General features: G+C 40.8%; 4 protein-coding genes and 1 long non-coding RNA gene across 5 annotated transcripts in view; 2 read left to right on the forward strand and 3 right to left on the reverse strand.

Annotated features, from left to right (window-relative positions):
• Positions 1-5,250, reverse strand: part of akt3b (v-akt murine thymoma viral oncogene homolog 3b) — a 12,023-nt gene extending 6,773 nt beyond the window's left edge. The window contains 3 exon segments of the mRNA XM_008317214.3: positions 3-29; positions 513-893; positions 4,309-5,250. Coding sequence (XP_008315436.1) covers positions 3-29; positions 513-558 — 73 coding nt within the window. The 5' untranslated portion in view covers positions 559-893; positions 4,309-5,250.
• Positions 5,251-11,428: 6,178 nt separating this feature from the next.
• LOC112487483 (uncharacterized) lies at positions 11,429-18,222 on the reverse strand. The gene is made up of 4 exons (XR_003050600.1): positions 18,095-18,222; positions 16,826-16,936; positions 12,840-13,326; positions 11,429-11,555 (listed from the first exon to the last, which is right to left on the reverse strand). It is a non-coding gene; the product is annotated as an uncharacterized LOC112487483 (long non-coding RNA).
• On the forward strand, positions 11,540-15,301 carry LOC103383889 (alpha-lactalbumin-like). Its single transcript, XM_008317213.3, has 5 exons — positions 11,540-11,993; positions 12,500-12,667; positions 13,797-13,860; positions 14,149-14,184; positions 14,627-15,301. Exons 1-5 carry the CDS (start codon positions 11,840-11,842, stop codon positions 14,697-14,699), a joined length of 495 nt encoding a protein of 164 aa, XP_008315435.1. The 5' UTR covers positions 11,540-11,839; the 3' UTR covers positions 14,700-15,301.
• On the forward strand, positions 15,818-19,725 carry ifngr1 (interferon gamma receptor 1). Its single transcript, NM_001361170.1, has 7 exons — positions 15,818-15,899; positions 16,893-17,016; positions 17,384-17,565; positions 17,646-17,794; positions 18,109-18,292; positions 18,640-18,767; positions 19,017-19,725. Exons 1-7 carry the CDS (start codon positions 15,833-15,835, stop codon positions 19,353-19,355), a joined length of 1,173 nt encoding a protein of 390 aa, NP_001348099.1. The 5' UTR covers positions 15,818-15,832; the 3' UTR covers positions 19,356-19,725.
• A 228-nt stretch (positions 19,726-19,953) lies between these two features.
• Positions 19,954-26,506, reverse strand: ltv1 (LTV1 ribosome biogenesis factor). Its single transcript, XM_025058582.1, is given in 11 exon segments — positions 19,954-20,496; positions 21,391-21,591; positions 22,482-22,534; positions 23,012-23,148; positions 23,267-23,394; positions 23,515-23,755; positions 24,102-24,222; positions 24,416-24,506; positions 25,448-25,645; positions 25,737-25,868; positions 26,301-26,506. Coding segments are annotated over 11 exon segments (1,416 nt in total). The 5' UTR covers positions 26,304-26,506; the 3' UTR covers positions 19,954-20,385.
• Positions 26,507-26,866: the final 360 nt, after the last annotated feature.

A 26,866-nucleotide genomic window follows, 5' to 3' on the forward strand; every position in this document is an offset into this window, starting at 1 on the left:
GCGCGGTCGCCAGTTCTTAATGTACTCACCTGCAGGCGGAGCCAAATGTTATTGAGCGTTCTGTTAATCTCTCTGCTTGAATGTGGGCTCATTTTTCAGTGTTGGCTAACCCTTAGCACAGGGGTTCTCAAAATGGGGTATGGCCCCCACATTGGGTTCATGAGCTGCCACTACGGGGTATGCAAGGTAAAAAATGTGATGGAGGTTTGGAGTGTTTTAAAGACGTGTAAATAAACATTTCCTTTGTAAAATTTTGAATCAAAACTGAATTTTTATTAATAAATAAATGGAGGGTATATATGCTGTTTTTAAAAAAAAGATTGTTGGTTTATTTTTTTACAAATGTGTGGGGAATTGGGCTACATCAACCCAGTTGGTGCGCGGCTAAAAGAGTTTAGGAACCAGTTTAGGAACCGGATGGGTTTCTGCTAAAGTCTCCATCAGAGTCAGGAATGTGAACACGCTTTCATCACAAAGTGAGGTCCAGTCCCACCACAAGGACATGTCCTCACCTCGCTTCTGCACCCAGCCTTCCTTCACTACGTTCTGGTCACTCATGGTGGCTTCCCCTGGTCACCGGTGTTCCCACTTCTCCCAGCGTGGTAACAGCAGAGCCTCAGCCGCTGACGGTGCAGCAGGTGAAGCTGGGTCAGCACACACTCTCTGTTTCTGTTCCACCCACTTCCTCTCTCCTCCGACCTCACTTTACTCTGTTGTCACACCTCCTTAGCTCCCCTCTCTCGCTCTCTTCCTCTCTCTCTCTCTGTTCTTCCTTCCCTCCTTACTCCTCACTATGGGTTCGTTACTGTTCCCTAGGTCCCTTCTGTCAGACTTCCTCTCCTCCTCCGCCTCCTCCTCCTCTTCTGTGGTTCTGGCTCCAGTGGTGACTCAGCCTGGAGGAAACAGAGCAGAGAGAGCAGAAAAAGCACAGATCATCAGGCCATTGGATAGTTCCCCGCTCTCCAGTCATTGTTCACAGCCTTGACACACTTCCTGCCTCCTTCCAACCTTCTTTTCTGCTACCTCCCTTCCCTTATTATCCTGTTCAACCACTTTTGACCCCCAACTCCCTCCACCAGCAGAGGGCGGTCTCTTTGATTTGGATGTAACAACATCTGGTTACAGTTGCAACTGATCCCAAGTCCAGGTCTAATTCAAGCACTATTTGTGATTAAATTTCAAACTTTACCAGCACCTACCATCAATTAGCTTCATCCAAGCTAACTGTTTACTCCTCCTGCTATTCGTTTGCTAAATTAATCTAATTTATTGATCATCCAATGATCAATCCCAATTTATTTATTTGGGATGACAGACATTATATTTTGATGTCAATCCTGTGTAAAGTTGTGGGAAAATTTGTATTAACATTTCGAAATGCTTAGTTTTGAAGTACCTGACAGTTCCTTCCTTCATTTGTTTATTGTTTCCTTCCCTCCCTTATTATTTTTTTTTACAGAACATGATGTAATTTCCTGACATCAGAGTGACGTCATCGTGACATCAAACTCAGGAGGTTTCTATTACTGTAAAACAATGAGCCATACAAGAGTGATGACTCCTGATGTCACAGCTATGTCACATGACCTCACCCTTCAATCAAACCCCAGCCAGAGACTGTGTCTGTATCACAGCCCAAAACAAACACACAGACAAACCTCAATCTGCTGACGGCTGGCAGACACCAAAACTTAAAGCTGTTGTTTCCTTGTTCACCTCCAAACGTCATTTATCTGGCAAACTTTTTTGTAACTGGTAAACATTGTTGCCTGCAAATGCCTATTTCTGTAAAACTTGTAGCTAACAGTGAGCACATTCAGCAGTTTTTCTTTCTTTAGGAGGTGTGCCGTTTTTATTGACTTTAATGAGCTTTGTGGCAAATTATGTATTTGATTTTTTGACCTCAAACCGTTGTTATGACAACTGAAGAAGAACTGCGACTTTGAGGACCACTCCCCATCACAGTGTCAGCCTGTGCAGGTGTTAATAAAAACCTGGGGTCCAGACTAAGAGTCTAGTATCAGCATGTTTTTGTACAGTACACCCACTGAAAGGCTGGAGATCACACATTTTAGATTGTGAAGACAAGTGAAGACATCAAACTTTCATCAAGCTCTGAACCCCGACCAACATTATACAGACACTGATGTTCTGACCACAGCTCCACCTCTGTGCTTCACTTCTCCCTCTCACTCTTCACAAACCTTGATATTATCCCTACTTCCTGTTGTCTTCTGACTCGACTTCCTGTGTCCCAGCCTCTCTTTTTCATGGCTGATGTCAACAACTGTTTACAGTTGGCTCGGTCTTCTGTTCAGTGTCCAGAATCAGTCCAGTGAATTCAAACCGGACTGAGTGACAGTGACTGAGCTCAGCTCTGTTTTCCTCACACTCACAGATGTTTGGACCAACTGACCACGGCAAGTGTCCACCGCCAGAACAGGCTGCTGCAGACTCACAATAAATATATACTGAGCTTTAGTTAACATTTGAAGGGTGTAAGTCAAACTTCTTTTTTAAAGCACAACAAAAACCTGAGTCGTAGTCAATGGCACCACCAGCAAAAACAAACATTCTTCCCACCAACACCATTAACCTCATCTAGTGTTGGCAGCACCAACCAACCAACCAGCCTATCAACCAACCAACAAACAAAGAGCCAAACACAAAGATCACAGTTACAACGGTTACAGTTTGCATTGGTCAAGTAGTTTATAAACAAGCATGGTAAAAAGGTTTGTCAGGGATTACAATTTTGACTTGACCTATTTTCTGGAAATAAACTTTGCACAATTACAACAATCAAGTTTAGTTTAGTTTAATAATGTTAGCATTTACTTATATCTGCTGTGAGAACTTTTCTAGGACTTCTATTCTCTTCAATCCACTGTACTTTCACTTTATTTAAATTCAATTTGAGTCAGAGTTATGCCTTTTTTTCCTCATCATTGTTTTGTTCACATTTTTGACAAATGAAAAACAGAAGATTTTACTATTTTAACCAATTTTCTCATAACTCTAGAATTAAATTACATGGGCTTATTTCTCCTCACTGGCGGTAGATTTAAGTCATAATTCTGTCTTTTCCCAGTAGTGTACGATTACAATGTTGAAGTCATTTTTGACATTTTACATTTTTTTGTGTTTTGATTTAAAATCATCATCAGAATCATGATTTCCTTGGCCTGGCATTCTGGCTTTGGTTACTTTTCTGAATATTACTGGATTTCTGGGACATTTCCTGATTCAATTTTACAAATTAAAAAACTTTGCGGTCAAAGTATATTTTACCAAGGATTTTGACTTCGTTTTCAAATAAGAAGTAGAAATTCTGATAAGGAATTCCGAGAAGACAGTCTAAATACATTAAAGTTACATTACATTTGCCCCAGTTACAAAGTGTTTTTTGGGTGGGGTGGGGGTGTTAAATTTGTTTGATATTAAATACACTGCGAAACTGTTTGTTGATAGCAAATATGCCTTGTAAATCCAGGTTGAACAAATAACAATTCAATTGGACATTAACATAAACAGACAACCATCAAATGATATTATTGTTATTATTATTATCATTATTATCGCTATTATTTTATTGTATATGGACATTTCAACTGATGGCGTTTCTCTTTCAAGTCAGTCACGATGTAAATAAAGTGTTGACTTTTCTACAATTTGGCCCTCTTCCTTTTCCGTACTGCTGGTCACCGCTGAAGGGGCGGTGAAAATGGCGGGTGTGTGAGGTCAGGGAGACGGTTGTGTAAGAGGCTGAGGAGCCGCGGAGGTTGGTGGAGGTTGCTGATGGATGGATGAGGGGTGGATGGATGATGCACGGTGGATGGATGGATGGATGGATAAACACAGCAGGTAGATGAACAGTTGGGGGCGGGGGCGTTGTTCTTTTCCCCCCTGATTATTTTGTTCACTGGACAGAATTTTTAGAAAAAGGAGGAGGAGGAGGACACAAACAGGAGGAGGTTGGTTGGGGGTGTCTCCACGAAGAAGACGGGCCGCGACCAAACTGACGTACGGTACCGTTACCAGTCTGTCTCAGTCCTCCTCCTCCTCCTAATGCTGCTCCAGCGGCATCCTCCAGCTCCGCATCCCTCCCTCCTCCTGCTCCTCTCTCCTCCGGACCCTCCCTCTTAGACAGGCGGCAGCAGCGACGCTAACCGTGGCTAAGCTAAGCTGCTAACCCCCACCGCCTGCGTTCCCAAAACAAAACTGTGAAAAAAACGACATTAGCGCCGACATTTGCTGCTCCTCACTAACAATAAAGCACAGATGATGAATAAAAGACGGCAAATTCACCTGGAGGTGTCAGAATGACAGCGCTGCTCCTCCTTCTCCTCCTCCTCCTCTATTGGCTCAGGAGCATCAGCGCTGAAGAAAGACGGAGGAGACGGACGGGGCCATGGCCGCGGACGGAAGCCGAACCCGTTTGTCTCTTTATTCTACGTGTATATGTGCGTGACCGACTGTCCCGCACACCAGAGCGACAGACTGACGGAGTGACGGAGCCGCTCCGCTGCTCCCACAACAAATCCCGCTCCTGTTCTCGCGATGATGCGTCCCGTCACGTTCACAAAGCAGCCGGGGCTGTGCTGTGTTCATAGGGCGTCGGAATTATGCGATGTGACTCAATCTGCGCTGCTGGTTGAAGCAGAGAATATCTCAAATCCGGGGATCAGCTTTTTTTTTTTATTCCCACGCTAAAAGGTCTATCCACAGCATGAAACCTGAACAATATGAAGGAAAAAAGAGCAAATCTTAATCAAATCAATATGTCCTCCCCTCCATCCCCCCATGGTCTTGTGCCCAGTTGATCATGGCTGTGGTGTAATGAAAGATCAGCCAAACTTTACCCATTCCTCAGCGGCAGTACAGGGGTTTACCAGATGAACAGATGGATGAAAGCAGAGAAAATTTGGTTGCCTGTGTTTACGTTGTACTTGTGTATACACGTGTATAGTGTATACAGTGACAAATAATGCCACCAGTGTATTTGTTGTTACTACACTTCGGCATCAGTTCTTACGAATGTACCAGGTCAGAGTCGACCAACCACTGAGACCAAACAGATGTTGATGATCCTCTGCTCCTCTAGATATAGTTGTCCCATAGTGTAGTTAGCACGCCTGCTAACTGCTAGAGTCCTTGGTTCGATTCCCAGAGGACCCACATGCTTGATAAAGTTAATTCTCCTCTGTGTCTGTTAAATGCATAAATGTACATGTAGACCCCCTCCAGTAGATCCACCAGCCATGAATATCTATATATATATATATATATATATATAAATGTGTAAAAAACAATTTAAAAAGTGAAACAATCTTGAAGAAAATTAAGCTTATGATAAATGTTTTAGATTATGGACTGGAATTTTTATATTAGAGAGTGGACCAATGCGCTCGGAGATAGAGTTTCGTGTGATGACAGTGTCACTGTTTCCTGGTGTCAGTTTGCTGTTGTCTTGGAGACCAGTGTGTTTTGTTCTCTAATTACAATGAAAGACAAAGGAGCTGAGAGAGAGAACACAGAGGGACAGAGATATGAGACGGCAAACATCCAGATTCAGGGAAATTCCTTGTTTAGATTGACGTCAGGTCCAAGGTCATATCTGAGCCATCTGCAGTTGCTGGACTTTGCCTACACTTCACTTGGACCTGATAGAAATTTCCTCCGGAATGAGTCTGGACCTGGTTTTAACCTCACTCTGATCAGGACAGGAGCTACAGGTGAGCCAGACTTGGATTTGACGCGGCCCTGGTCCAGAGTTGATTTGTAAGTCCAACGGGACTCAACAGAGGACAGATGGCAGGTTCTGGTGTAGCCATAAGGCTGCATGAGTTTAGAGAGAGCTGGGAGCCCAGAGAGGAAGCTCGAGAACAGGGGTTCAGACCAAAGTGAGTGCTGACTTTGGAACAGCATCTTTTTTCACTCATTCACAATCAACCCACATGAATAATAGAACAAGACAAAAAAACAAACGTTTGTTCCTTTTTCTGTGCAGAGTGTTGCGGCCCGGCAGAGACACACAGGGAATTTACCCAGGACAGCTTGGTCGTGTACATACTCTCAACACAAAGCGTTGTGGGTAAGAGAAAAATGTATATGACGACAAGTTGGTTAAATGTCAGTTGGTGGGCAGCTTCCCCTGGCCCAGTTGTTAAAGGTCGGGGCTTGTAATCAGAGGATATCTGGTTTGAATCCCAGGTCCTAACAGGGCTGTGGTTCGAAACCAACAAACACGCCCACTCCCCATGCGCAGTAAGAAGTGCAGTCTGGTGTTCATCACTGAAGTGTTTCACAAAGAGAGAGTAACGTCCCTTTGTTGGAATAATAAAATGTTAAAATTACTATAGATTACTAACTATATTAATCACATCACTAACATTGTGTAAAAATAATTAAAAACAATGTTGAAGTCCACTTCAGTCCCATTTATTTAAACACAAACTGCTCCACAGGAGAACAATGATTAAAACCCCCACAAACAAACAACTAAAAGAAGGACACAGAATCAGTAACCAATCAGTACGCAGGGATCAGCTTCTTTACCTGCCCACTGCTCCATTGGGTAGCCACTATTCAGTGCTGTCCCATTGCAGTCCATTGAAGCTGAGCTTCAACAGGGTTTATATGGTTTATACAGTATATGGTTGTCTGCTAAAGGCAGGTATAAGGAGAAAATCTGATCAGACTGTGATACTGGATAAACAGCTGATTCTGAGTGAAGCGGCGGTAGAGTTGATCAGGTTTTAGTCAATGTCAAGTTAATGAAGCCAAATCAATAAAAGTCCAGACATTTGATTTGACCATTAACTTGGGGACAGGACAGAGGAGAGTGTCCCTGCTGTCTCAGAGAACAAGTCTTCTGTGTCTTACCCTTACCAGCAAAGACTGTGACTTACCTGCGTCCCAGGTCAAAGACCTGAAGTCCACTATTGGCTGAAAGCTGTGAGTGATGTTCCTTTGTAAAGTCATCACTGTTCAGTTTTACTGAGATTTTCTCACAGAAGACACGATGGTGTACATTGTGTCTTCTGTGTGTCCACAATGAAAAAAAGTTCACTCAACACTTTTGGTAACGTGGATAAATTCACATTCAAGCTCAGACCTTTTTGAGTCTGAACAAAGTGATTCAGGTCGGGATTATAGTTTTGTTTTCACGGATTGCTGAATGAAATCAAACTCTTCTTTTTTTTTATTTTTCATCCACCTCTCAGCGGAGCAGGTCTCCACACTTGGACCCTTCACCAGGACAATTACCAAGAGAGTTTTGACATTCAGACCCTGAAAGCTCTTAGTGTTCTCCGCCAAAGTCCTGCTGCTGTCAATCATCAATGCCCCCCTCTGACGGCCTATCAACAGGACTTTGGACCACAGTCCTTGCTTCTGCATCAGGAGAAGGTCACATGAATGGGAATTCTCAGATCTGAGATAGATAGATGGATGGATGGATGGATGGATGGATGGATGAATGGATGGATGGATGGATGGATAGAGAGATAGATAGATAGATAGATAGATAGATAGATAGATAGATAGATAGATAGATAGATAGATAGATAGATAGATAGTGTGACAAACAACAGCAGGGAGAATGTGCACTAATAATGGAAACAGAGTTATGGAATGTATGTGACTGAGAATACAGTAATGTCATGTTGTTGGTGCCTGGCTTCAGGCTCTAACATGTCCGTTGAATAATAATAAATAATATCCTCAAGAAAACAAACAGTCGTCTGTTTGTTTCTTTAACAAACAGGTTTTGGTGAAACCTGACTTTTCTGACCTTTCAAACCAGACTTCCTTTAAATTTTACAACACAAATTTTACGACCTTTTCCACTCTTCTACAATGAAACATTCGGCACCATTTTGTATATAAAAAATGATAACATCTAAATAATCAGAGTCACGGGAGGGTTAAAAAAACAGAATAAAAAAAAAACACAGCCACAACCCACTAACCAACCCTCAATCCAATTCAATCATTCATCATCTGAGTTACCAATCAAATATCAATCAATTCAATGATTAACTGACCTAAACAAACAAATTAGACACGACCAAAAACCTGACCAATCAAAGACTACAATTCAGCCTCCTAAACGACAAACCAACAATTTGAAATAAAAGTATATCAAACCAACTAAGTTAACCCATATCATGTGGACATTTTTTTGTTATAAAAAATGTCTGTGCTTTGACTGGGAGTCTGATCAATACAGAACATTTCAATGTTTGATCTCAGCGGGAAACAGCAGGAGTGGCGTGAAGATGTGAAGGTGATGGTGAACCTCAGCCAATGCTGACCTGTTTGGTTTTGTTTTTTTTTTATCACAAGCTACCTTTTGACAGAATTTAAAAAATATGCATGGAAAGTTTTTATTGCTGCAGCAGTAGAACCGGTCAGTCTGCAGCCGTCACTGTTCATATAAAAGCTCACTGTCTGCAGACTCAAAGGACAAAACGCTCTTATCATCATCACCATCATCACCAGCATCATTGTCTTGCGGTAGCAGCCAAACATTAGGTGAGAAACTTGTTAATTATTTTAAATTGATAAATAAATGAACTGTTAGAGTTTATTTTGGACTTTCATTTTGTTTGTTTTTTTATCAGGATCAAAGTCTGATTTCAGAATTTTCTTGCTAGACTTTTTTTACACTCAAAATTGTCAAATTTTCTCCAAATGTTTGAGACTTTTCTAATCTGTATTAAGGAGGAACAGTAACGCACCATAATTAAACAGATTATGAGTTTGTGTTTTATAAAACATGTACATTGAGACACTACGCCGCCTTGAAAGAAGTACAATTTTGAATGCATTTCAATAACCATTGATACCAAGACAGAGTATAAAGCATGTAATGTGAAAGTTACCTAACCAGCCGGTTCTAGCAAAATCCTACTTCCCTGTGTTTTTATATAACGCACTGATGAAAATGTGTGTAATACACTACTTTAAAATCAGTTTAAATTTGTTATTATAATTTCATTTTGCAATAATCATGACAATAATCCCACGATTTACACCATTTAACTTATACCAGTGTGTTCCTCCTCTGAAAACCTTTTTTTTTTATACCAGCACTATGACCAAAATCAAAATGAGATCAAATCTACCGTGATCACTTCAGGTGCAGAAACTCAGATCAATGTTATCTGATCCAGTTCAGGTCAAAGTTCTCCTGCTTTTCAGTCACAGGACTTGCTAACATGAAGTTAGGACTCCTGGTGGTTCTGACGGTGGCGGCGGTGGTGCCCGGCATGTCCGATGGACGCAGGGTGTCTGAATGTGAGCTGAAAAAAAAACTGGGACAGGCGCTCATTTTGCCAAGTAGTCTGGAAAAGATCAAGGAAAGAATCCTGGGAATATGTGAGTTTGATTTCATTCTGAAAACATCCGTAGGGGTTTGAAAATGTCGCGAAAGTAACTCACCTCTTACCTCTGGACATTGTTGCATGTGACTGGTTTCCCGAAGTGGTCTGTGAGGTGAAGCGCAGGTCGGGTCTTAACACCCACTTGGTCAGGGCGATTGGAAATCGCAGGACTACGACAACAGCCATGCCGACAACCACCAGGTTATCAACGATTGAAGAAACCACATCAACAGCAGAACCTGCCACTACAACACCTGACAACACCTGAACCAACGACCACCACAACTGCAATCACAACCACAACACCTGAACCAACAATCACAACACCTGAACCAACAATCACAACACCTGAACCAACGACCACCACAACTGAAATCACAACCACAACACCTGAACCAACAACCACAACACCTGAACCAACAACCACCACAACTGAAATCACAACCACAACACCTGAACCAACAACCACCACAACAGAATCTCAAGGACCTCGACGCAAGCGTGGCGTTGGTCGGGGGAGTAATGAGTCTGGATCTGTGGAACTGGACAGCAACCAGGAGGAAGATAGTGAGGAAGATAGTGAGGAAGATAGTGAGGAAGATAGTGAGGAAGATAGTGAGGAGGAGGAGGAGAAACATTCCAAGAAGGCAGGTAATAAGATAAAGTCTTACGGAATCTTCCAGCTGACAGACAGTTATTTCTGTGCTTCCCCAGACCTCGTCAGTGTGAACAAGTGCAACAGGAACTGTGTCGGTGAGTTTCTGCCGGAAAGTCATTTAATGAAGTCGTTGAGAAAAAGTCGACATGCCAGTAAAGTATGTGTGGTTTCTTTTTCTCAAAGATTTCACCGATGATGACATAGCAGATGACATCACGTGCTTTGTGGAGACTAATTTTTGGTGGTAAGAGCCCAGAAATGTTGTAGTATAGAATTATTGTTGCTAGCCTAGCTTTGGCCACAACGATCCTAGTGCATCATAGCTAGTCCTAAATTTACAAATAGCATGAATAAAATAATCCCCCAGCAACGGCTGGAGGAAGATAGTCAAAGTGGGCCTGTGCCATATTAAGCCAGTTTCAGTAACTATCCCAACACAATTTAGCAGAAACAGCAGGATACGCTGTGAGATAGCAAGTATTTAATGCCAGTGATAAAAAAAAGTTGAGGCCCACGCAAAAATAAACATAAACAGTATATTGTACAAACACAGGTTTTGCATTTCTGAATGAAGATCTGAACAAATTACTAAATTATATTCACACATTTTAACACATAAGGCTGTTGACTGTTGCACCATTGACCCCCTTGTGGCGAAAGTGCACAGCTAAGCACGTTCCTAACAATGTCTTTTTGCTCACTGCAGGGTTGTGCTAAAGAAAGCCTCTTCCAAATGTTTGAAGTTCCGGGTCTCCAAATGCTTCTGAACCAGACCTAGAAGGTCACCAAACCTGGTGGTTTTTCTCCTTCTTTAATTATCGCGATCAGTGATTGTGATCAGCGACTGTCTTGATTAGTTGTGATTTTTTTTTTGTCTTGATTTCAAATAATCATGGAAAATAAATTGAACTGCAGAGTAAAGTAAAGGCTTCTGTCGATTCACTTCTACACACATATATACCGCACGTGCACACCTCACATATACAAGTAGAACCACCTAAACGAACTAGCTCATAAAATGAACAGAGATCCAACCACGCATTTTCATCCACTTATCCGTTACCAGGTCGCGAGGGCAGCAGTCTCCATGACCGCTACCCAAATCACACTGCACTGTACCAACCCCCCTGAACCTTCCTGCGGGTGGTGAGTCCACTGGAAGGTACCAACCGCCCTACCAGAGCCATTGCCTCTGGACCAAAGCGCCACCCAAACTGACACGTCCCAAAAAAACACGTAGAGCGCCCTAATTAAACTCAACTAAACTAACTAGGACTAACTTGGAGCTCCAGAACCGGATTGACATGTCTTTGAAAAAAAAAAAGCTCTTTGGCTAAGCTAAGGTCCCTAAGCTGTTTACACCTTGCTGTTTTGGTGTGGTCACACACACTCACACACACACACATACAGAACGATACCTGATGCTCTGGAACTCCAGCACATCTTTTGTGGCCTGGGAAGATGACACAGTTTCACCCCTCTCGATCTTTTTAGCAGGAAGGTGTGACCTGTAAAAACAGAAAAGATGTTTTCAGGGGAAAGGATCATTTTTCCAACAAAACCTGCTCCACCCTTCCTCGACCTCATACTGCTCAGAAACCCAAGTCCTGTCAGATGATGGGATGTGGCACGGCAGCCCAGGAGCCATGTTTCAGGCAGCACGGGAGCAGTCTTTATCTGAGCAGAACAAAAGTCTCATCTTTTCTCTGATTGGTCAGAGGTGGCTCACCAGAGAGCAGACATTCTGAACATTACATTAGCCCAGGTGAGGCCGTCAGAGTGGGACGCTGAGATGAAGATGGAAAGGCTTGTGCTGGTTGTTCTGCTGCTGGTGCTGGGCTGTGGCCTGGCTCACAGCAGGATTCTTACCAAATGTGAGCTGATCAACTTGATCAGGAATCAGGCCCAACAGGAACAAAAGATCGGGAACATTACAATTGCCAAGAGTGAGTACAAACTGCAAGAGTTTCATCAGAGACACAGAGATTCTTAAATATGTGATAGAGAGAGTCACATGACGTGGCTTCGTTTTTGCTTCTAGATGAGATTTTGGACTTTTCTATTGGTTTTACTATTTTAACTTTAACCTAAATGTGTTACGGACACATTTTTAATCACAGTCATCAGTCTATATCCTGTTATATCCTTTACCTCACTAAAGTCTTTAGAGAAAATCAGTGATTTTTAGCTTACTAGGGCATAGCTGTTTATGCAATGATGCATCCGTCAGTTAATTCAAACGTGTCAATTTGCAACTTCACTGTTCTTAGTACAGATTTTACTTTAGCGTTAGTGACAAAAACTGACCACAAGGGACAGCAGCGGACCAGCAGCTCCTGTGCCTCTGTGAGCTAAAATCACTAGTTTTCACTAAGGTGTGGGAGAGTGAGTGGTTTACAAACTCACATTCAACAGTTAGATTTTTTGTTAACCTTCTCTTGCCCACCTCCAGTGGTCTGTCACGCTGAGAAGTTGACGGGTTTTGACACCAGTACATTGGAGGAGATGACTGTGGGTCAAAAAACCTGGAAGTTGTACGGAATTTTCCAGTTCAGCAATCACATGACATGTAAGGAGCCGGGCAACCATCGTCGTACGACCTGTGACAACCTCTGCAGTGGTGAGTAGTTATTATTATTATTATTATTATTATTATTAATGTAGATTTAACACAATAATAAAAAGCTTACTTTGAATACTTTTCTATTTTACATTGTAGTGATTTTTATATATGTTTAACTCTGTAAACACCAATGTGAAAACATGAGTAACTTCATATCAAGATCCTGTACCTGGTCCGTGTCCAAAGGTTTAGTTGATTCTGTTCGCTGACGTCAGTGATTCAAAGCTAGGCCAACCCTCTCTAGGACTCATGAATCATCTCCAGATCCACCATATTGGATGGTCTTTGGAGGTTTTTGTGTGTGACTGCAGTAAAGTCATTAAGATTTACTTTGGTCTCCTGGAGACACTTTGTCATCATTTTGACTTCTTCTACGAGATCAAACCTGCCGCAGCCTTTGCAGGTTTTCGCAACTGTGCTGCAGACATCATCTGGACACACAGACTGGACCCTAGCTTTACTTCAGCGACATGGCCTTTAACTTTAAATCCTGGAACATTTGGGATGAAGATTTGGATTTCATCAACGTGTTCCACTGCCAGGAATAGTGTTCTCTGCCTCTTCCTTCCTCTCCCAAACAGAGAGAACATCTCTCTGGTCAGGTTTAGTCTCCAGTATGTGCCCTCTGCTCCAGCTTCTTCTCTGCAGACTTCTGTCTGTAATAAAATATAAAACACATTATGTTTCTGTAGGAAAGGTAAAATAAGATAAACTATTCTGTTCAGAAATGATGTGTTTGAAAATGAACCAACTTTGTCCAGTTGCTTTCGATGGAACTATTTTTTGGTTTAAAAAGAACAGCTCTTTTCATTCATCGTTTAATCAGGTTTCCTCTTCCTGTCTGTTAGCATAGATGCTAATGCTCAACCAGCTTAATCTTCATCATCTGCTTGTGTGTTTATCTCACTGTTAGACAGGCTTTTTTATTCACTCTCACCAAAGTTTGAAGACGAATACAAATACAACTTTTGTGATTGTTTTTGATTCGATTAACGCCAGTCACAAACTGACCACTAGGGGCAGCAGTTGGCACAGCAACTTCTGTGTCTCTTTGTCCTAGAATCACTGCTCAACCATTGCGTCTCACATCACAGCAGATTAAACTCTTTTTCCCTCGTCTTTCCAGATTTCCTTGATGACGATGTTGAAGACGACATTGCCTGTGCCATCAAGATAATCAAGAGCATTCTGTAGGTTTTCAGTGAAGTCACACGACACTTTATCAACAGACACCGATTAAAAATTCTATACTCAGTAAAAATTAAATCTGTATATACGTAATGTGGCTTTGTGATGGATTGGCGGACCGTTCGGGGTCTGATCAGCCCCCCTTCGTCATATGAAGCTGGATTATTATGGAACTTTGATTGTTTTTGTCATTGTTTGATCGGTTTGTTTGTTTCCTCTACTGTTTCCTCCCAGTTGAAGAGGAACTCTGGCTCAATATAGTCATGAATGTCGTGTTTGTTTTCCCACAGATTGACTGGGAAAACACCAGATGACTTATTGGAACTGTAAGTGTCTTCTTTTTTTTTTATCTCCTGTAAAAAAAAACCGTTTCAAATAAAATTCCAGCAATTTTTTAAGAAGCCAAATTATTTTTCTGTTTATATATATATATACATTTATTAACATTTGGACTCATTTTGTAGAACATGTAGCCATATCTAATGGCGTAGTAGAGCTGGCTAACATTTAGTTGTTGCACCGAAAAGTGGCTAAATATTTATTTAATAAACCATAGTAAATGCAACATTTTAGGTATTTGCTTTTTTTGCTGTATATTTAAAGATTTGTCAGCCATCTTGATGGTGATGATGAAGATGGTGATGGTGACAGTGGTGATGGTAATGATGAAAGTTATGATGGAGATGATGATGATGATTTTTTTTTCAGTTAACAATGCAGTTAAAGTTCTCAGCCAGGTTCTGACCCACTGCTGTGTTTGACTCACAGGATCAAGGAAGATAAATATTTCCCTCAGGACTGCAAAGACGTGACACCTGATTACCTGATCTGTGAAATCTGATCCCTAACGAGATCTGGAATCCGATCCTGGATCTGTCTGCTTCTTGCAGCCAATCGTTTCGGCTGTGTAAATCACGAAACGGTCATGCTGGTATTTAACTGTTTGTAGCAAAAGTGTTGAATCAGGTAGAAGCTGGTGATCATCTATCATCAATATGTCTTTTTATGTTTTGTTTATTTAGATCTAAAGCATTGAAATTTGTAACAGTTTGGTTTTTTTCCTCTGGGGCAGACTTTGTGATTACTGAGCAGAATAAAGCTGATTATGCCGCAGTCACCAGCTTCTTTTTCCCTGACTTCTACCTACATTTGATCACATTTATGTTGAAGGTCCTGGGGTTTATGAAGGCCGGTGAATGTCCTGAAACTTCTGGATGGTGACGTTTGTTGTTATTGTTTGTCTTGGTGCCTAGGACCCATGGCCAGGTCGTTAGGTGGCGCTATCTGCACAACTGCAGCTTGCGGTTGGTCTAATTTCTGCTTTAAGCATAGGTGGTTGCCTACTGCTCACCTACTGGTCATTGCCATATGTGACCAGTAGGTGACGACAAAGACCATATTACCTGACAGAAGACTGTTTCCTTCACAATAAAAGCATCGTTTCTGGTGTGAACAGCTTATCATTTATATACACGTTTCATTTGTATATTTAATAAAAGTATTCGTTTTTCCTTTTTTTAATCAAACCAGGCTTACAGAACATTAAAATACATAAATGTAGATTATGCTTTAGTTTATATAAGAGGAAACTATTTTACACACATACACACGTATATGTATAAAATAATTTATATTTATTTGATCCTGACTAAAAAATTATAACAAACTCATTGTTGTTTTTTTTAAATGTTCGAAAAGAACAGCTAAAAGGTATAAATATCGAGTTTTACTTTATAAAGCGATCTTGATTTGTGCCCATTCTTGTGACGTCAAACAGGTGTGTTACAGCTGCGTGGCTCAATCGTTTCCTCAAGTCACTGCTTCACTGACATGTCACCGACATGGATAAAGAAAATGGCAGGTTTTTAGAAAGTCTTGGAGTTCCTGTTCAGAGCCCGACTACTTTGGGATTAAGTTTGACGTGTTGTTATTTTTTTTATCATTTAAATACTTTACGTTTAAGAAGAACTGACCATGCTACTGTCGGGCGGTACAGGGTTCACGGTCCTCATCATCATTTTTCCGCATGTCGCACTGACGGGTGAGAACGTTCATAAAAAAATCTTTGACCTTTGAACGAAATGTGAAACTAGATTATTTTCTGACGTGGTTTGGTTTGTAAATTCTTTTTTCATAGATATTCAAATTATTTTCACACCTAGTTCAGAATCATGCTTCATTTTCATGCTTTAAAATATTAATTTGAGCTGTTTCTTTGGCTAATGATATTTTTGGGTTTGTGGGCAACAACAACATTTTGGCCAACTCTTAGCTGTATCTCGGTGATTCTTTCGATTTCATCCTTACTTTTTTCAGTATTTGCTTCTTCTTACTAGGCTAATTATTATTGTTGTATGTTTATTATGTGACTAAATCCCATTTATTGTAAGTTTAGTCTAGCCTGTGTTGTTGTTGTTTCTTTTTCCTAGCTATATTTAACTTTCAGATAGTAAAAATACATATACATATTGTTTATGCTTTGCTCCTATTTTTTATATATACATATATATATATATATGAGGTACATTTGCATTTGTGTTTCTTTTTTAGTAATGGATATAGTATGACACATGAACACACATAAATACATACAAGTTGGACAGAAATAGCAGAAAGATGATTAGCAGAAAAATCAATATTTTAGGTTAAGAATGTTTTAAATATATACATATATACATATATATGTATATGTGTGTGTGAGTGTAGCTATATGTGTGTGTGTAGCTGACATGCCTGTTTCGTTGTCATTCTCAAATTCCTACTGTTGTTAAATTGACACTGAGAAGTTCAATCCAATCAAGTCTGACTGGTGGACTCACACATAGACGTGAAGTATTTCCTGACTCCTTACCCTAACCTTAACCATTACAAACGTATGAACAATCGAAATCCTAACCCTAATTCTAATCCCTAATCCAAGCATGAATTTTAACAACCTAAAATCCCCACACATATAGCTATACTTACAGCGTACACAGACAGGTGTGTTCTCTTTGCTCCAGTTCTTAACAATCGTGACCTTTCTGTGTCTTAGCTGGAATTCCTCCACCAACCCACGTGAATGTTAACTGCAAAAACCTGGAGACCAAAGTGAGCTGGGGTTATGATGAGCTTCTGCCTCAGACTATGTTCTCCGTGGAGATCAACAGCTCAAAAAAGTGATTTTCTTACAACCTTTTCATACTTTTTTAGCTCTTAACTTACAACAGTTGTTTTCCTACTCTGGCATATTTGTAGCTACTTGTGAGCAGTCTTTTGTATCTTCTGGCTAACTTTAAATCTATTTGTTGACAGTTATTAATTATTTGTCTTAATAAAAAGTTATTCACTTGTTATCTTAAGCAAACATCTGTCTGACTTACATCTTTAACTGGTCGATATCTGGCCAATTTTAAGTCGTCTCTGGATGATGCTGGGTTTTTGGCTAACGTTTTAGCTCCTTAAAGCAATTTTATGTTGGTCTACTTTCAGCTAATGTTTTTTTTCTTTTCTCGCTCCTGTGTTCTTGTTTTCTTAATTTTCCAGCCACCTTACTGCAGTTACCCCTGACCTTCAGTACAACCTGACCGCCTTCATCTGGCGCTCTCAGTGGAATTACCTGGATTTTTACTACGTGACAGTCACAGCGCTGCAGGGAGTAGCCACATCAGAGCCGGCTCAATCTCAGACGTTCACTTTTAACCGTATGAGGGTGGCTGACATCATCTGTGAGTAGCCATGCCATCACACATTTATCTCAGCTGTTTTTCCCACCATGCACTGCTCTCCCTCAAACATCTGTGTGCAGGTAAACTGGATTTTCCTCCGGTCAGTGTCACGGCAGACAAGTCAGGGAATACGGTCACGTTCGAGAATCCGTTAATTACCTACAGAGAACTGAATGACTCGAGGAACCTGAAAAAGGCCTTCTTCAAGTTCACAGTCTCCTCAGATCAGGTTCACTTTTCCTAAAGAATTCTCAGCTTTCACACTGGTGCTACTGAAAGTGAGCATGCTGCCGTTATCAGAGAAAACATGACCGCCAGGTAGCTTCTAGGTTATCTTTTAGCTACTTTTGCTAATCCATACATTGAAAAAATCACTGGTCTGGCCTGGTGTAGCTATCCTGCTATCCAGGAACCCTGGTCCACGGTCTGATGCAGCTGACTGTAGCACTTCTCTGTATAGTAAACAAGCCCAGTCCAATACCATCATGTACAGGGAGAATGAAGAAGTGGCTGTGTAATTGAGTGTTACCTGTTCGTTTTCAGCGTGACTACGTATCAGAGTGTGATCTGAAGAAGCAGTCCTGCAAATACGACCTGCCGTCATCCGAGGGGGCACAGGCCTGCGTCACACTGCGAGGTTGGCTGGATTATGGAAACGGTGTGGAAAACGTGGAGTTCCATCAGACCGATCGCGTTTGCACCACCGGAAGCGAGTCTGAAACCAAAGGTTATTCAAAGAATTCAAAACAAAACCATCAAAAGAATTGGAGCCACCACCGTACAGTCCTGGTGTTTTATAAGGACTATCATCATTCGGTGATATTGCAGTTTTAGCTGCAACATCTTTCAAGTCATTTTGAAAACAACCTTTGAATTTTCAATTCCAAAGTTGACTGAACTTAAGACTTAAGTGTTAACGTCCTTCTTTGCCGGAATTCAGCTTGTTATCCTAAAGCTAGTAAACCTTTAGTTTTCTTCTGCTAACATGAAACAACTCTGCGGCTACTTTTCATTGAAGTCAAATATCACTGAACGGATGTGAATCTTTCTGACTTTGCTGCTTTTCTTTTGCAGGAGCTCAGGTCTTGGCCTTGACCCTAACACTGACCTTCATACTGCTCTTCATACTCACACTCACCCCCTTCTGTGTGCTGAAGGGGTACAAGAAGAAGCCGATCCCTAAACCCAGTCGGACTGTTCTGGTAAGACAAAGTGTGCTTTTCTGACCTCACGGCAGTGAATAGTGAAGGGGGGGAGGGAGGGGGACCTGTCAGATAAACAGAATAATATATAATTTCATATCTATACACGTACATTTCTGTGTGCATTCAGTTCATGGTTTCTTCATGTAGAGGGTTGAGGAGCTGAACCCTCCTCTAATGTCAAAGGTCAGATTTCAGTTTACAAAAATCATCAGAACTTCAGGTTGGTCTTCTGTCTCTTGTCCTCAGGACGTCATGCCTCACTCTGGGCCCAGCTACCAGGCAGTGGTCAGAGAAGATTTCAACCCTGTTACCGTGGAGTCCAAACAGGTCTGCAGCAAGAACCTGGAGGACCAGAGCCTTCATGACGACGACAGTGCTGCTGAAGGAGGTGAAGGTTCCAGGAGTGGAGCTTGTGAAAACCCCAGCCAGACATTTAAGTACACAGATGGTGCAATTTTAGAAAACAGTGGTGATCAGCAGCAGGAAGACGGAGATCTGACATCCTCAGAACATGGGTCAGAACAGGAGGAACAGGAGGAGGATCAGCCAATGGAGCGCTCTCACTATGATCGAAGGCATGTGTGAATTCAGTAAATTGTCTCCTAGGATTCTGCTGTTGGAAAGGAGAACCTTGAGGAGATCCTGGGACCCAGAGGAGAGCATTTATAATGATTCTACAGTCTAATGACTGTACCACAGTTTTTACCTCAGGATTTGAAACTCCTACAGAATGTTTGTTTATTTCAGGGCTTGCGATCCTCTAATCGACACTTTCGTCAGGAGTAGACTTCGTTCTAAGATCTATTTTGCACAGAAAGCAGAGGACCTTCTATAAATGTTCTTCTCATCATCCCCAATGTTCCTTTGAAACAACAAAGTTCTCACGGCTCAGAGCTGCTGATGGACCGCTCCTCCTGCTCTGAGGGACTTGGACCGCGAAGAGAATTATCCAGCTAACAGACTTTAACAGACTAGTGAACAACAAATCCAAACTTTTTAAACTTTTTTTTTAGTTCGGACGCGAACAGCAGACGTATGGCTTATGAAGGGTGCAGTTGTTTTATGGTTGAAATTTGTATTTTTAAAAGGGCATAGTTCTACATTTTCACACCTGTTTGGTTGTTTTGAGAATTCATGCAAAGGAACTAGTTCTTGGATGAATATTCTGGTTTTGAGTCAGCAGTGGTGAAAATCCCCAACTGTCCCTTTATTATTACTGTACACAGATTTACAGAAGGAAGTAAATGAAATCTGGAGCTGGCACTCCCACACACTAAAGCAATAAGTCCTGCTAAACAGGCTGGAGATATTTTTGTCACCATCACCTCTGTCAGACTAGTTTTATTACATACAAATCATGGCATTATTGTATATATTTTTTTTAATTATTTGTTACCTCCGTACACTTGATCATTATGTTGGCTTCTATGAAAAGGGAATTTACATTTACAAGTTCTAGAAAGTGTGTTTTTCCATGGGGCAAAGGGTGGTGAGCAGTGAGAAGTCACCTTTGCTCCTTCTGCAAGAAGAAGGCCACTGTGGGGGGTGTGGCCTGCCTGTCCTCTGCTGACATCAGAGTCTGAGTGTGGGGTGTGGAGCGCCCCCCTGTGGTCTGCTAGAGCTTCAGCCCCTGCAGGTTGGCCCTGACGTTAAGCAGCTGCTTCTCCTGTCGCACTTTCTCCTCCTTGAAGGCCGTCCTGTTGGCCTTCTTCTCCGCGCGTCGCTCCTGGAGGAGAAGCCACAGACGACGGTGTTTATAAAGACGTCGTTCCTCTGAGCCTCAGTCAGATAGAGATTCTGTCATTTTTGATTTGATTGTAAATATTATTGGCCTTTTTCTTTTCCTTATTTGGCTAGTTGTTAGCTATTGTTTTGTTTTGTTCATTTAGCACTTCCATAATAAGATGTCAATTTATGCACTGCTTTTCTTTGAAAATATATTAATATATATTTTTTTATGTCTTGTATTTAGTTAGCTTACCTCAAACACTAGTGTAAAGATGGCTAATTATTGGCTTAATGTAAAATAACTCTCTTCTCTGTTTAGAGAATCTACATCTTTTTCCATTAAAGGATTTATAGAGTAATCGGAGAGTTGTTTTTTTAAACTATCGGTTCATGTTCCACCTTTGTTTGGTCCTTTTACTGATTAAATTCCTATATTCTGGCCTTTGATTTGACAAACAAAATTGATTAAAAACAAATTAACAATTCTTCAGGCAAACCTTCTCCCCTCTTTTTAAACAAAACAATTTATTTTAATTATTTTAATCTTTTTTTCTTCGCTCCACTTTTCATCTATTGTTCAGACAACACATTCTTTCAGGTTTTTTTTTTTATGATTTTGAGAAAAATGTTTAGGACTTTTGATCTTAATGTTAAGTATTTACACTATTTCAGTATTTCCGAGTCTTGTATCAACCTGTGAGCTCCTTCTCGGCCAGCTTTTAACTATTTAGCTGCATCTGAGGTAAACTGGGACCGGTATTAAGTTGGCAGACTTATTTGAACTATTATACCTGCATTACTGCCTATCTTGTAGCCCTTAATCAGCTAGCCTTGTAGCCAACTTTGGCCATCTTCAGCTATCACAATTTTGACGTCAGGCTCCAGCTCTCACCTTGCGCTCCTCTTTGATGGCCTGTTTCCTAGCTCTCCTCTCGTCACTGCTCTCGTCTTTGTGTCGAGGCAGGGTGCAGACACGGGGCAGATCGACATCATTGATCCTCGTCATTCGCTCCACCTGTTTCGCCGTGGGGCCTCTGCTGGGAAGGACGTCTAGAGGGATGCCCGTCTTGCTGGACACGTGGATCTGCTTTGGCTGAATACAGGGATTTGTGAAGACTTTTCATCTTCTATCAGTCTCAGACTCTATCCTAGTAAAATTCTACACTGCAACACATTACAAAAAGGTTTGGGGAATCTGTAACTCAGAATGACAAGGTCAAGGACCAGTAAGCTGGATTGTTTCTCTATTAGCAGCAGCTAACCAAATGGCTGTGTTTTAACTTCCTGTTCTTCCAAAACATATTTTTTCTTAAAAACTAGACATTAAAGAATGTATATCTGTCTCCATCTACAGGTGATAATACTATGTGTATTATCACCATGGTATCAGAAGAGTGTGTGCAGAGACCCAACTTCCACTCCTGCTGCTTCTGAATGTCTCTGACCCTTGGCTAAGTCAAGCCCTGAAGTCATTACAAATGGCTGAAGACATATAAAAATATAAGGTAAAACAGAGATGGCTAGATTAACTAAAGATAAAAGTAGCTAACACTATAGCTGAGTGTAGCCCGGGCAATTCTAAGGTAGCTAACATACAGGTATGAATTTGACAGAATACTCCCAGATGTTAAAACAAAAGTATGTAGATGGTAAATGCTACTTATAAATGCACTTTTCTAGTCCTGGTCACCCCTTAAATTGCTTTAACTAAAGATTTTGGCATCTAACGGGGAATGTCTAAAAACCAACTTAACCTAGAATTGAACCCATAATAACAAAGAAGTCAACAGTTAAAATGATGCAAGAGTTGAAACAAAATATTCAAAGACAACATCAGTCTGAGTTGATGATGAACAGAGAGAAAGACGTTGGACTGAGGGAAAAACAAACTCTTCTCTGTCCATCTGTTAGGAGACCCTGAGAACTCCACACCTCTGACTTTTATTGACTGTCTGTGGTCAGTGTGAGTGAGACCTCTGTTACCTTTGGTGGATCTTTGATCACTTTGGGTCTGTTGTAGATGTTAGAGTATGTGCCTGCAGGAAAAACAAAAATAAAAAAATTCACAAAAACATTCTGAGACTATCTTATATTAATTAGTTGCTTCACTTTGAGCTCTTGAATTTATCGGCACATTCTTTTCTTGCAGCAGTGTTTAAGCTATCTTTGACTTGTTAATGAGCTAAATGTTAGTTACTACTTATTTTCAACTTATTTTGCGAACTTCAGATTGTGAAAATGTTTTTCCTGTTTTGGGCAGATTTTGCCAAAACTTGAGTCATTTATCTGTTTTCTTCAGCTTACTTTAGCGTTTTCACACATTAGGAAAGCTTTAGTATTTTTCCCTTTTATTTTTCAACTCTTTTACATTATCATTTTTCTGTCTTTTAGCTTTTTCTTAGCTAACCTTAAGGTGTTTGCACTTCCCTTTTGTAGGCTCGGCCTTTTTCCAAACCTAGAGCTAACAGCCTTAGCAGTGGAGCTATAGAGCATAAAGAGATCATGGAACTAACTGATGATGGTTTCACAGTCCCACTTCTCCTCTGGAGCCTCCACGACAACCGTCTCCATCTCCTCCTCTTCCTCATCTTCATCTTCTTCCCTCACCACAGGAAGTTCTTTTGGACCCAGGTCTTCAGGCCTCAGAAAACTGAACCACAGACCATACACAGATGAGTTATAGTAGTGGTTCCAAAATTATGGCACACATTCCACTGCTGGTACAAAGAATAAAAAAGAAAAAAAGCCTGACAACAAAGTTCACTTACTCTTTCTCCTTCTGTATGAAGTAGTCTTTGATGACCTCCTCCAGACGAGCGCTGTCCGGCTGGATAAATCCCTCCAGCTCTGCGTTGTCCAGAGCACCGATCTCATCGTCGTCAAACTGTTCATAAAACTAACAACACAACAAAAGCACGGTTTTTCTCTATAGACTTTTGTCAAGTCAACCTGCCTGTGTCACATTGTTAAAGCTGAGAAGCACATGTTGAGCCAGACCTTAACTGAGCGCACTCACCTTCTCGAATCGATCGTCTAGCAGACTGAGCTGCTCATTCCTCCGCATCACTGATGACGTCATGGAGTATTCTGTGAAGCGACTCTTCGTCTCCTCGTCTGAGAACAAAAACTCCTCGCCCCGGACGTCCTCCTCACCTGACAGAGCTCCCTCTGAGTCAACATTACCCTCCTCATCGGTGTCCTCTCACTCATCATCATCATCATCATCATCATACTCATCTTTGTCCTGACTGTTTGCTCTTTCAGAGAACACACACATGAAAAAAAACACAAACAAATTTTAAGGTTACATTTCTCAACTTGAGGACATGACAAAAAAAATCTACTCTCTTTTAAAAAAATGATTCCTGTATTACAAAGTCAGGTCAAAATTTACCGACAGCTATGGACCTGCAGCTAAAATCACTAATTTTCTCTAGACTTCAGTAGTGAGCTAAAATCCCATCATCCCATTTATAGGGAGCAGTAATCCCTCTCACAAGAACAGAGGGCAATGTTTATGGTGCAGACTTTGGGGTGGGGGAGTCAGTGGGTTACAAATTTCAGTTTCTTAAAAAAAATGAAAGAACCAATGTCACTTCTTACTTTGACACTGCTGCGTTGGCCTTGATGATGAAGTCATCGTCCAGGACGTTGTTGGGGTCATCGTAGTCAAAGTCTTCGTCCAGAGCAGCCACGATGTCTGGGTCAAAGTCCAGACGGGGTCCTGGAGAAGGAAGATGAAGGAGTTGGGATTTTGTGATGTCACAAAAACAAAGAAAGTTTAGATGAAAACAGACTCAGGGCATTACAGGACTCCACCCCCACACTTTCTGTTACTACTATATACAGTTTCTGGTACTGTGATATGTAGGTGAAGCACCTGTGATATTTCAGGGGCAAACTGAGGAGGTGCTCACCTGAGATTGGAGCAGCTTTGTTCAGAAGACCCACTTCCTCTTCAAACTCTGATGCGAACACTGACGACGGCAGGCTAATGGACGATTCCTGCTTCAGATAAAAACACAAACTGTGTGAATTATTCAGCTCATGTCTGCAGCACATTGACAACATTTTATCTTTGAGGTTCTCCTACAAATCAGTGGTAAATCTGTTCTGGTCTCCTGGGTTGAGACAATCCTATCACCACACAAAAATATTCTGGATTATATTTCACAGCTCAATGTCAAAAGTACATACTGTATGAATATTTCAAAAATCACCCAAAACCATGAGTGAGGGGTCAAAAGGGAATTTTTTGTAACTATTTCAAAAGTCACCAAAAAGTCCCCGAAATGCACTAAAATGCAAGATTATGTCCTAAAACATGCTGCCAAATGAATATTTTGTGTTTAAAAGTCCAAAAAGTATTTTATATGAATATTTAAAAAATCACCCAAAACCATGAGTGAGGGGTCAAAAGGGAATTTTTTGTAACTATTTCAAAAGTCACCAAAAAGTCCCCGAAATGCACTAAAATGCAAGATTATGTCCTAAAACAAGCTGCCAAGTGAATATTTTGTGTTTAAAAGTCCAAAAAGTATTTTATATGAATATTTCAAAAATCACCCAAACCCATGAGTGAGGGGTCAAAAGGGTATGTTTTGTAAATATTTCAAAAATCACCAAAAAGTCCCCGAAATGCACTAAAATGCAAGATTATGTCCTAAAACATGCTGCCAAATGAATATTTTGTGTTTAAAAGTCCAAAAAGTATTTTATATGAATATTTCAAAAATCACCCAAACCCATGAGTGAGGGGTCAAAAGGCTATTTTTTGTAAATATTTCAAAAATCACCAAAAAGTCCCCGAAATGCACTAAAATGCAAGATTATGTCCTAAAACATGCTGCCAAGTGAATATTTTGTGTTTAAAAGTCCAAAAAGTATTTTATACTGTATGTGTTAGTACATAAACTTCATCAGTGGGTGAAAGGTGAGTTTGAACTCACAGGAATGTCTCTGCTCTCTTCAGCCTCCTGCTTCTTGTCTCCATCCTGGTCCAGGAAGTTCACAGACCGTCTACCGGCTCCAGACACAACAAGCTCTGATGGTGCTGATGCCTCCTTCAGATGCTGCAGGTAGTTATAGTCGTCATCAAAGAAAACGCCAAAGTCCCTCTGCTCCTCACGACGTTTCTCTGCCTCCACCTGGAAATGTTAGAGTTTTACCAAACATCAAATAACAACAGAATAATAAAATCTTTTTTTTTATTCAACAGACTCGTGTGCAGACACAGACTTTGGTGGCAGGCAGAAGGACATGCTGCGGAGCGTTCTCATCTGCAGCCAGGGGGTCTCTCTGACTCCTGTGGACCAGGTGAAAGGTCACCGCCTTCTTCTTTTCAATAAAACTTTTCTTCTTTCTGTAAGGCTGAAGAGGAGACAGTAGAGACAATTTTCATCTTTATGTTTACATTGTTTTGTTTTACAGCCACCTACAGTGTAACCACTGTGCCAATAAAGATCACAGACCCCTTAAGGAAGTACAATATTGAAAAATGTTTCCCTTTTACTCGTAATTGGTCTATGTTATTGTTTAGTACGAGTTATTTCTTCTTCTTTTTTTATTGTACATTTCTACATCGAGACTTACTGAACTGAGCAATGACTTGGTACTTCAAGGAGTAAGCAGCAGGGTTAACTTTGGCTATTAATAAATAACACTTTGAATTATAGACATATAACATCATATAATTCATTTATATGTCCCAGTGTTATTCTTCTTCCCATGAGACTGTTTCTTAAAGGACAGTATGGTTAGTTAGCATCGCTAGCATTGTTAGCTACGAGTAAAAGAACTCACCATGTCAGCCCTGAACTTTGACGATGTTTTTTCCGAGGTTTGTTTCAAAGAGGCCCTACAACCAAAGCACGGGTGCCTGGTGAACGATGAAAATTAAATGTAATCTAGAAACAGGTAATTATCTCACAACTCTCCTAAATGCCTACTGCTCAGCACGTTGTTTATACTGTTGCTGCCGCCGCCATCTTTGGAAGGAACCATTCTACAGCAACAGCAGATAGAAGGGGTTACAAAGAAAACTGCCATAAACACGTGACTAAAAAAATGACATGTACATATGTCTGAAAATACCTTTACAAAACATTCATCTTGAGCATTCTCGTGTTATTTTAAGCGTGAATTGTGTAGTAAAAACACTAAAAGACACTGTTCTAGTTTTCAGAAAGTGTATTGGTACATTCCAGATCACTTGGTTTTAGAATATGATGGAATATAATGTGCCAGCGTTTGCCTCTACTGCAGTTGGTGTGCACTTAGAGATTATTGTGTGTTGTGTATTTAGTTAGTTATTTGGAAAACAATTTATTAATTTATTGCAATGAATTAGTCTTTGTTCCGTCAGTGTG

The sequence above is a fragment of the Cynoglossus semilaevis genome, chromosome 9, assembly GCF_000523025.1.
Source record: "Cynoglossus semilaevis isolate Cse_v1.0 chromosome 9, Cse_v1.0, whole genome shotgun sequence".
In the NCBI taxonomy this organism is placed as follows: Eukaryota; Metazoa; Chordata; class Actinopteri; order Pleuronectiformes; family Cynoglossidae; genus Cynoglossus; species Cynoglossus semilaevis.

Coding starts and splice junctions, on each gene's coding strand:
- LOC103383889 (XM_008317213.3), top strand. CDS start 11,840: ATGAAGATGGAAAGGCTTGTGCTGGTTGTTCTGCTGCTGGTGCTGGGC. Junction 11,994..12,499: donor GAACATTACAATTGCCAAGA/GTGAGTACAAAC, acceptor GCCCACCTCCAG/TGGTCTGTCACGCTGAGAAG. Junction 14,185..14,626: donor CCAGATGACTTATTGGAACT/GTAAGTGTCTTC, acceptor TTTGACTCACAG/GATCAAGGAAGATAAATATT.
- ifngr1 (NM_001361170.1), top strand. CDS start 15,833: ATGCTACTGTCGGGCGGTACAGGGTTCACGGTCCTCATCATCATTTTT. Junction 17,017..17,383: donor GAGATCAACAGCTCAAAAAA/GTGATTTTCTTA, acceptor TTAATTTTCCAG/CCACCTTACTGCAGTTACCC. Junction 18,768..19,016: donor AACCCAGTCGGACTGTTCTG/GTAAGACAAAGT, acceptor TCTTGTCCTCAG/GACGTCATGCCTCACTCTGG.